Here is a 10,925-nt window from a genome sequence, read left to right as displayed (position 1 = left end):
AGTCGCTACTGTAGTTACAGAAAAGTGAAATAGAAAAACCAAACGCCTAAATCCAAAATGAGACTGTAAGGCCATTCTGATTCTGGGCTAGGTCCTGGTGCACCCGCCCGCCACCACCCTGCTGGAACGGCCGCCTCACAAGGACGGGCACGCTGTCTGCCTTCCTGCCGGGCAGGGGTGGTCTTACCTGATGCCCTCCCACCTGCCCAACGCCGGGCACGATGCGGGCGCCATCTTATTTGGCATCCTCCCTGGCGGCTGCCCAGGTCTCCCCTGGCACGCCGGCTCCGGCCAGATGGTGGGGGCCGCCCACAACCCTGTACTTGGGATTCAGTGAGAAGCAAGAGCTGGGCGGCCTGGCAGTGTTGGCCACGGGCACAAGCAGGGTGTGTGGTGTCCCCTTTGTAGCCTGGGTGCTGACCCTGGGCTAAACACGCCATTTAACGAAATGCTGCTTTTCTGGATCGGTTGGTTCCTCCACCTCCTCACTCATGAAGAGACACTAAAAACCTGCTAACGGGCCGCTGAGCCATTTTCTCACACCCCGTGTAAAATGGGTGGGGTTCCAATGCGAAGGCCCAGCCGTGTAAGGGAAGAACAAAGGAGACCCCACTTCTCAGGTTCCCACTGGGCGCCGCACACTTAGATGACTCAGCTCGCCCCCCTGAGCCCCACCCGTCCTCTGCAGAGCAAGGAAGGTAGGCTGGCAGGCGTGGCTGGAATTTGGGCCCAAGGCCTGTTTCCGCCCTCCCAGAGGTGCTCCCCCCTCCCCCCTGCATGGAACTGCCTGGAGCTAGAACTCGACCCGGCACGTGGGCCGCACCTGAGGTCCGGATTTCATCATTGGGGGGAGGGGGGGCGCGACCATGATGTGTTTGTTCGAGCTCCCTCCCGACCAGTGATTCTGAGGGGTGGCCAGGGTTCGGAATGCTGCTCCACGGTCTGTGTGCTCTGGGTGGCTGGCCTCACTGCGCCCTGGAAGCCTCCCCGGGGCTGCTTCTGCCCGAGCCACGTGCCTTGTGTCACTCTTCGGGTCAGGGCTGGGGGGCCCAGAGAGGTCACCAGTCCACGCGCTCCCCTTCCCCGCTCCAGCTGGGCAGCCTCCCCGCAGGACTCCGGAGCAGCCGCGGGGGCCACCGTGATGCTCTCTGAGCCTCCGTTCCCTCACAGCGAGTGAGGCCCGCCACTGACCTTCCTCAGAGGCGTCCCAGGACAGCTGCTGGGAAAGTGCCGGGTGAAGAGCAGAGGGTACTGCTCTGCTACAAAGAATGCCAGCCAGGAATACCAAAACTAGCTTTAATTTGCCCCAAAGTCACATGGTGCCGCGTAAAAACTTTCTGGATGGAGGCCCAGAGAGAGTCCATGCTGTCTGAGGCCAAGGGGGTTTCTAGAAGTTCTCCAGCAAGCCCAGGATGCGCTTTTGCTCGTTCTCCCGGAACTCTGGGCTCCGGCCGTCCCCGATGTTCTCCGCATACTCTGGGGGAGACAAAGGCAGCGTGAGGCATGGCCTTCCCTAGATCCCCGCTCCTGCCGAGGCGCATGCTGTGCTAACACCTCCATCAGCACCCCCGGGGCCGCCGTGGCCGGAGGTGCTCGGTGCACAGGGCCCGGCTCACCTGTCCTCACTGCGTCCTCCCCGGCCGCACCCCCCACTCACGCACGTGGTCATCGGCGCATGAGAAGCGGGTGCCTGCCACGGGCACGCTTGCTCCGGCCAGCGTCTGTCAGAGCGGGGCCCTGACCAGCAGCAGCATGCAGGAACTTGTCAGAAACGCAGACCTGGGGCCCAACTCAGACCCACGCACAGACCCAGCAGTCCGTGTGAATGAGCCGTCCAGGGAGCGACGACACACGCAAGTTTGAGAACCACTATCTGAAGCAACAGGGATAAAGTAAGGATCCAAAGAGATGAAAAATCTCCGCTCTTGTGAAGCCCACTTTCTAGTGGGGGAACAAGCAAGTGAATAGCACAGAGAGGGGGGCTGTCAGAAGGCCTCACAGAGACGTGAGGAAGACCTGAGGCAACTCCGCTGGGCAGGCCTGGGAGCGAGCGGCAGAGGGCTGGCCAGTGAAGAGGCTCTGAGTGTGGACGGTTAACGTGGAGGTCCGTGTGGCCGGAGCTCGGCCCTGGGGACCGGAAGGCGCGGCCACAGACCACAGGGCCTGTGGGCCGCTGCAAGGACTCTGGCCTTTCCCCTGCGCCCAGAGCTGTGGGAGGGCTCTACGCGAAGGAGTGACCGCTCACTCCAGTGGCTGTGTGGGAGATGCCCTGAAGGGGACAAGGGCAGAAAGTGGGAGAAGTGATTTGATGGTGGCTGGGACCAAGAAGGTCACAGCAAGGGTGACAAGTCTTCAGATTTTACATGCATTCTGAAGATAGGCTGGAAGTGGGGTGCTAGAGAGACACGTGGATATGGACATCACCAAGAAGTATGACAGAATAGTGGAGAAGGTGACAGTAAGCCTTGCAATCCCCCATGAGGGGAACAGGTGCTGCACCACCAAGGAGGGGTTAGGGTACAGTCCCTGGATGTGAGATTCACACAGCTGGAAGTTTTTAGGTAAATGGGGAGGTGGGAGAAACAATGGTGTCGAGATGGTCCTCCCTTGTCTTCAGTGGCAGGAGGACGTGGGAGAAAAGAGCCACCACTGGAGAGGGCCCACCCCTGGGAGAGGTGGGTTTCAGTTAGAGCACAAAGGCAAGGAGAATGCTCTAAGAAGGAGGAGAACACAGAGGATGACAGTGAAGACAGATCTCCAGAGAACACCATCAGAGCATCAAGGTAGGTCACCACGTGATCGACTTTACCCAGTTATCCCAGCACGATACTTACAGCTCCCCATTTCATTTTCAAAAGTATCCCCTCAAATTATATAGTCACCCTGGTTTTAGGAGGTGGGAGCATACGGTGCAGAAATGCTGTGGGACTTAGGGACTGGAGTGCAGGGCATGGGGGTGGGGGTGGGCTTCCTGCAGTGAGTCCCAGGAGGAAGGACAGAGAATGTGCTGGAAGGGGAAGGGAGGACAGTGTTCTCACTGCCCGCAGACTCACAGAGGGGAGACAGTGTGACATCGTGGGCTGGGTTTGAACCCTGTCTCCGACTCACAATCCTAAGTGATCTTGGGAGGGTCTCCTCTGAAAATGTATAGAAAGTACTTGGCAAATAACAGATGTTCAAGACACACAGCTCCCTCCCCGAGGCTCCTTTGCTCAGGCCAGCAGGGCCACATGTGGAGAGCCCACATATCCCTGCAGGCCCCTCTTAAGGGCCCTCTTCTTGGTGAAGCCTACCTGGTGCCCTCTTCCTCTGGCTCCTGTCCTCAGGCCAGGGTCCCCATCACAGGACTTCCAGAGCACCCTGAACTTGATGGGGAGGTTCAGGAAGGCAGAGGCATGTGCCTTACTTTTGGCTGAATACCGAGCAGAGTCTGGCCGAGAGTCAACTGTCAGTGTGGCGTGGTGCACAAGCTCTCAGAGTAGTGGACTAGGGTGACTGCTTGAGTCCCTGCCCCGCTCCCCACACTGGGCAGCTTCAGGTAGAATAGACAACTCTGGGCAAGAGGCTTTTACATAATAAAACATCTGCTGATCCAAATCAGACAAAGACCGGGGAGAGAGAAGAAAGTGTGCAACCCCTCCCCTGCTCCCTCCCACCCCACCGTGCTGGGGAATAACTCTGCTCCTGCCACTTCATTTTTCCTCCTTCCTCTTCATTACTTTGGGCATGTGCCGGAAAACGGGATTTGGGATTCAGACATGTGCCAGCTGTGTGTCTCCCCCTGGAAATAGTCCTCTTCCATTAGATGCATTCATCACCTCCACCAGCAAATGGCTGTGATGCCTTCTATGAAAGGCCCCTTAAAGAAAGGGCTGGGGTAATGGGAGAACAGGATCTGGGCTGCAGAGACAGCTAAAGGGCTGTACGTAAGTGCTATCTCTTACTCACGTGTGAATCATCTAGTAGTTGCTGCCCCAGGAGACAGAGAAAAGACCATTATAGCATTTAATACCCCCAGAGGCATGGTCTGGAAGCAAGAGTCTTAATGGATTGAACTAACACTTTGCTCTCCTACTGTATTCTCAGACCCAGGAGGGAGGGAAGTGGAGGAACAGTCTGATCCTTTGGGGCAGTGATTTTCCAACTCAAGCCAGCTTCCCTGTAGGGACCTAATCTCTTTCTAGAGACCCACAGGTAGAGGAAACCAAAGTCCGTATCAAGGGGATTAGAAAAGGCCAAGGCCTTAGAAAAAAAATACAAGCACACAGAGTACCCATCCCATGGCCCATCTCCTGTTACTCTCTGTGGGGAAGGGGGAAACCATCAGATTCGCTGGTGTCTGGCAACAGGCTGAGAACAGAACAGGCACAATGTGGAAGAGGGGCTGTCTCCTCATAGTGGGTGCCAGGTGTGGAGGTATGATGACTCGTCTGATCTTGGTAGCAATCGTGCAAGGGAGAGAATGCCATCCCTGTCTGCAGACAAGGACACTGAAGCTTATTAGAGAACTGGAGCAACGTGCCCAAGTTCGGGACGGTAGAGAGGCTGAAATTCAAACCAAAACATGTGTGAGTTGGGAAAAAGGCACCTAAAGAGCCAGTGGGCGGGAGAGCCAGTCCCCAAAGTGGTATCTTTTTACTAAGCAATATGCCACCTTGCCTGTTCCCTGCCCTCTGGGGAGAAACTGCACTGTGAGGGCTCCAAAGCAGCCCAGCCCCACAGGGCTTCTGGCTACAAAGTCCTCCCAAAGGCTAAGACTCTGGATGCCATGTCCTGTGGTAAAGGGGTCCCAGTGGCCACAGATGTGGAGCGCATCAGAATGTCAGAACTGGCAGGGCCCTCAGAAACACAGTGAAACTCTGAAGGGCGGGTGACTGGCCAGGGTCCCGCAGGAGGCCAGCCATGGAGCTGGGCCCAGAACCAGGTCAGATGAGGCCCCAGTGCTCTTCCCCGGCCATTGGCAGCCGGCATAGCTGTGCCCCGCGCCCTCACTCTCCGCCCCTTACCCCTACTCATTCTTTGTTTCCACAGTAGAATCCTATTTGGAGCAAATCTTGGTGGTGCCAGCTACCTCTGGTTATTATAGCTGCTGCAGCAGTTTATAAATATTGAACAGATTCCTCCCAGAGGTCTTGGGGAAGAGTTCTCTTTGCTGTGTGTGTGTGTGTGTGTGTGTGTGTGTGTCTAAGAAAGGAAGAGAGAATGCAGAAAAAGAGAGATGCTAGATGAAGGGGGAACTGGGAGTGGGGTAGAGGGAGAGCGGGCTGGGGGAGAGCGGGAGAGAAGAAGAAGAGGGTGAGTCGGGCTGGAGAGAGTGAAAAAGATGGTGTGCACATCAACTCCCTTCTCTCCTGCCCCAGCATTTTCAAATGCTCTTATAATAAAGGCTTTGATGGAGCTCAAAAACAGGCAGCAGTGCTGAACGCATAAATATTAAAGCAAACTTTAGACAGCGGGTTTACTCTTCAGACATGGAATACAAGCTGTTCTGTTTATGTTAAAAGGGAGAGGGAGGGGCCCTGGGGCTAGTGGGTGGGGAGAACTGTCTTCAGGGCAGAGACTTGGGCCGAGCTCACAAGCCTGGTCCAGACCCCTGAAACTGAAGCCTCAAATGCTCACCCTTTAAAAAATGCAGGAGGAAGGGGGTGAGGGAGGAGAAGAATGCCCCTATTTTCACACTGAAAACTCTGGAAGACACAGGCATAACCACAGACTAGAAACTGGGAAAGGAAAATCCATGTGTAACAGATTCCTTAATGACAACGATGAACCTGGAAGGTCTAGTGTCACACTTCCCTAGGAGGACACTCGCCTGTAGCTACAGGACACAAGTGCATCAGGGATTCCACTAAAATGACACCCACTTAAAGGAGAAGGATTCTGGGTGTTGTACGCAAACAGTGAATCATGGGACACTACATCAAAAAACTAATGATGTACTCCATGGTGTTAATTAATTAATAAAATTTTTAAAAAAGCAAAAAGAAGCAAGCACATGAAAAATAAATAAAAGAGGGGTGCCTGGGTGGCTCAGTCGGTTATGCGTCTGCCTTCGGCTCAGGTCATGATCCCAGGGTCCTGGGATTGGGTCCCGCATCGGGCTCCTTGCTTGGCGGGGAGCCTGCTTCTCCCTCTACCTGCTCTGCCTGCAGCTCCCCCTGCTTGTGCTCTCTCTCTCTGACAAAAAAATAAATAAAATCTTAAAAAAAAAAAAAGAAAGAAAGAAAAGAGTAAAAAGAAAAAAAAAGGAGGATACTTATCATGCTAACAGGGGTCATGTTCTCATTGTCCCGAGGACACTTGAGCTGCCAGGAAAGCACCCTCCCCTCCCCCACCAGGCCCCGAGGAGTCTCGTCCATGTGCTGAGTCCAGGCTGCTGTCACCTCCAGGTCAAAGGATTAGGCCAAGAAAGCCAGGGAGGGAGCCTCCATTTGCTGAGCACGTACTCTGTCCCAGGTGCCTGACTGTAGTTCGACTTGAGCAATATTCACACACACCAGGTCCGTGTTTTACCGAGAGGAAACCAAGGCTCAAACACATTATCTACTCACTTAGCCAAAGTTACACAGAGAGCCAGAATCACGCGGGTCTGTGTGTCTCCGATCTGTCTCTTGCTGGAGGAGCTCACGCGCGGACCCCAGCAACAGAGCAGCTGACCTGTGGCAAGCATGTGCGTGCGCACGGTGCCTCCCGGACTCACGGAACCTGGTGAGGCAGCTTATCTCCAACTCACAGATGAAAGACTGTGGCTTAGAGAGGGTAACAAGCTGCCCAAGGTGAAATGCACGCCTCTCCAGGATTCTCTCCTGCCTCCGAACACTCTAGTGGTCACAAGTGCCACGACTTGGGGCAAGTCACGCACACATCAACATGTCATCGAAAGAGAAATCCTGTCAACTTCTGCAGCTTCAAAATCTCAGAGGCAATGCGAAGGTTACCAAGAGCCCCAAATCAATATGGAAATACATGTTTATGAGCTTCTAGAGGAGATTTCAAGCCATAAAGCCCAAAAGCAAATCAAAGGGCGAGGAGACAATTTCTTAAAGCATTTTGAAGTCTTTGGCTCAGTCTTTTTGCCACCAATCAAAGAGTTTTGAGTCAGTAATCCTCTGAGCTTTCCCCTGCACAACAGCCCGGCAGGCACACGGTCTTCCGACAACTTTCGCCAGTGACTGAGACATTGAAGAGACTTGCCAGCAGCTTCCACGGAAACACTTGGCACAAGTATTTACACTAAACAGTATTTCCAGGTCACAGTTCCTACACCACATCCAAGGAGGTGGCCCCTCAAGGATGGACATCTGTGCCGCCCTTAGAGGTCTGTCACATGCTTCCAGAAGCCACCTCCTTAGTCACTTATTAGCTTCACAGAAAGGACAAGGGTGGCTGCCAGGGGCCAGGGAAATGGGGGGAGGAGAGATGGGGGGGTGAGTGTTTAATGGGTACAGAGTTTCAGTTTTACAAGATGAAAATCAAATGTGTGGATAAGTGGTGACGGTCACAATGGTTAAAATGGTAAATCCTGACATATATTTTACCACCAAAAAAAGGTACCTCCTCTGTGTAGCCTCCCTGGATCTTCGTTCCTTTTAATCTGCAGCAGAATGAACTCTGCCTTCATGACTCCCGCTCTGTGTCTTAGCACTGACTTCATGCTGCTTTGTGTAGTGATCAGTCATTTCACCTGTGATGGGACTGTATGCCCCCTGGGGACAGGGCCTTCTAAGTGTCTCATTCATCTTAGGAGCCCACCTAGTGCCCTGTGATGCCAGGTGGGTGCTCTGTAAAAGTGGATGCCCTCAATTTTCTTTCTTAAAAGATGGGAGGACTGTATCAGCCAACCAACAATTTAGAGGTTTCCTTCCTGCCAGATGGAAGAACGACTGTGTATAGTTCTGAGTTTTGATCTGGTTTCCAACATTATTAGTGACTCAGGTAATGTCACTTAACCCCCGTAAGTCTTGGTTTCCTTATCTGCAAAATGGAGATTGTAATCCTGTTTTCTAGGGCTGTTGTGAGAACCAGAGAATACACACAGAAGCCTGGCCCAGAGGAAGGACGTGCTCAGGAGTGACCCCTCTACCTACCATGGTCCTGGATTTCTGGAAGAGCACAAAGAAGCCTGAAGCACTAGCTCACCCCCATCCCCCCCGCCCCACCCACAGTAAGCACTAACTGAGCCCCTTGTTGGCACCAGTCATGGGCCAGGCACAAGATGACAGGCAGGAAGACTGTCACCGCCCTCATTGGGCACATGGTGTGGCCTGCCCTTCTCTGGCAAAGAGACCACCCTCTCCTACGTGGGTGCCACAGTGCTCAGGCCTGGAACAGCTGCCAGCTCCAGGGAAGGCTGCACTTTGGGAGCGCCGAGTAAGCAGTCTGCAGAAAGAAGGACTTTAATGAGCCATCAATTATTCCCAGCTCTCTTGGCACCCCCAACAGAAGAGGAGGGAGGAGAATGGTTGAGAAAGGGGACTGAGATACAAAGGGAAAAGACCCCTGCTGGGCTTGCCTCATCAGCGTTTTCCTGGGACCTCAAGGGATACATCAGCTGTCATCCTGCCAGCAAAACTTAGGAAATATGTAGGCCATAAAATCAAAGAAAAAGCTTGCATCTAATTAGTATGTTAAAAAAAAAAAAAAGGAAGCAACTCAAACTGGAAAACAAAATTAAAATCAAAGAGGACAGACTGATGAGCTGGTTTTCTTTATGAGGCTTTGTTTTCTCATGCTTTTTGATGGAAGGAAGGGTGGAGGAAGAAGGGGGAGGGAGTGAAGGCTTTTAAGGCAGAGGGCCTGAGCAGTCTAGCCATCCACCCCGCCAGCCAGCCTGACCCATTGTTAACACCAACACAGCCCTGAGGGGATTGCTGGCTGCAGACAGGCAGGCCACAGGGGCTCTGCTCCCCCCGCACAACACCATAGGCAGAAGGGCTTCCCTGAGGTGGGAGTGAGCCAGGGCGGGCGCCTGCCAGTGCACGCAAGGTCGATAACCCTTTGATATACTGTCCTATCCCTGGGCCATCTCTCTCTGCCTGGGATGTGTCTTTCCCCCGGAACACTCTTCCCAGTCCTGGGAGGAGCCTCTCCCTCCTCTGGGAGTCCACGGAATGGCCTGGCTCTCCAGAACTGCTCTTACCACTCCGTTAGCACACTGTTCACAACTTCAACCAGCACTTAGCACGTTGTAATTAGTTTCGAGTATCTCGACTGTGAACGTCTCAAAAATATGGCTCTTGCTTTTTCTTCTTTGCATCTCTAGCCCTGAACACAGAGCCCGGCACTCAGCAAATGCCGGCTCAGTAGCTGCTGCAGCGTGTGTGTCATTTAGCTTGAATTATGGCTGGTCACTTACACATCCATGTCCCCAGAAGATTATAAACTCCACGAGGGCAGGCGCCGTGTGGCCCCTGAGTACAGTATCTAGCATGGTGCTTAGCCCCGAGACAAGTCTCAGCAAACATCTGCCAAATTCAATTTGCACAAGGGTGGGGCTGAATTCAACAATATGTAAAATATTCGCTGGGTTCTCATTACGTGCCCAGCATTGCTCTGGGTGCTGAGGAGACACGGTGAACAAGCCAGACAACGTCCCCACGTCATGGAGCTTACATTTTAATGTATGAGACACACAAAAAGAGTAAACAAAGACATAAATAAAAACAATTACACATTGGGATAAGGGCTAGGAAGGAAATAAACTGGGTGCTCCGATGGGAAGTAACAGATGGAGAGCGCTGCACGGATTCAAGATGGAGGCTAGAGGCGGGACTGGCGGGTTTACTACCCCACTGGCTGGGCAGCGTGATGGAGGGAGAACCGAAGGGCCGGCCTGAGGCCCTGGCAGAGCTCGGGGGAAAGAAAGCAACAGAGCAGAGGACCAAGGAGTGGTGGGAACGAACGCGGCATCTGCGCAGGCCGCTCCATCAACAAATCTCCACTCCGCATCCAGTCTGTGCCCGACAGCCCACGACACACTGGGGGGCTAGACCGGGACCTGAGGGAGACAGAGGCTGGCTCATAACAACCGAAAACTCTGAGTAACCTAAGGTATATGTGTGAGGATTTCACAGAGGAAAACATCCACCTACTATATGTCAGTATCTGTTAGAAACACCCTTTCTTTCTCAGAAGATCACTGTGTTGATTGCAGGGATGGAAGTGCAGGGAGAAGCCTAAATGCAAGACAGGAGAGCCGAGAGCGATGAAAAGTTCTAATTGAACAAGTGGGTGTTAGACGTAAACGCCATTTACAAACTGGAGTTGCCAATCACCACAGCTTCACCTCAGGGAGGAGGCAGCCTGACATGCTGTGTAGTAATTCACGCGAGCGAGACACGGAGCGGGGAAGGAGCACCCAGGATGCCGCCGTGCTGGGCTCACAGGGTGCTGGGCTTGCTTCCTGAACGGTTTCCCTTTCCTCTTTCTCTGAGGGAGAAAACGAGATCCCAATACCTCAAAGTCTCTGTCTGCAACACGGACACAGTGGAGGTCCCACTGCCACCGGCCTGGGGTGGCCGTGCTAAACACGGGGTTTCCTGCTCCCATGCCTTCGCGCACACTGTTCCTTTGTTCTGGGATGTCCCGGTCCCAGTCTCTAAGACCCAGCTCGATGCCACTTTCACGAAACTTCCCGTAAGATTGTAGCCATGCCTCACTTACGATAATGATGATGACAATTATCATCATCATATTTCATAATATTCATAATAGCTAACATTTACGGAGAACTTATTAAGGGTCAGACATTTCAATCTATCATCTTATTTAATCTTCTCACCCATCCTATGAGGTCACAAGAGCAATTGGGTATCTCACCCCAGGTAACACAGTAAGTAACAAGGCCAGGATTCAGTCCCAGGAGCCGGATCCCAGAGACCATGGCTCTTAACTTCTCTTCACTTTATTGTATATACCATTTATCT

The 10,925-nt window shown here is 53.1% G+C and overlaps 1 protein-coding gene across 1 annotated transcript in view; it reads right to left on the bottom strand.

Annotated features, from left to right (window-relative positions):
- Nucleotides 1-1,282: 1,282 nt before the first annotated feature.
- CTNNBL1 (catenin beta like 1) overlaps nucleotides 1,283-10,925 on the bottom strand; it is a 162,482-nt gene continuing 152,839 nt past the window's right edge. The window contains exon 16 of the mRNA XM_064573155.1: nucleotides 1,283-1,476. Within this exon, the coding sequence (XP_064429225.1) occupies nucleotides 1,388-1,476 (89 nt within the window). The 3' untranslated portion in view covers nucleotides 1,283-1,387. The remainder of the gene's footprint in view (nucleotides 1,477-10,925) is intronic.

Source organism: Mirounga angustirostris, unplaced genomic scaffold, assembly GCF_029215605.1.
Source record: "Mirounga angustirostris isolate CCGP_5_RB_7025 unplaced genomic scaffold, mMirAng1.0.hap1 SCAF_10, whole genome shotgun sequence".
Taxonomy (NCBI): Eukaryota; Metazoa; Chordata; class Mammalia; order Carnivora; family Phocidae; genus Mirounga; species Mirounga angustirostris.
Note: the sequence above shows the minus strand (reverse complement) of the source record. Positions and strands in the feature narration are given on the sequence as shown.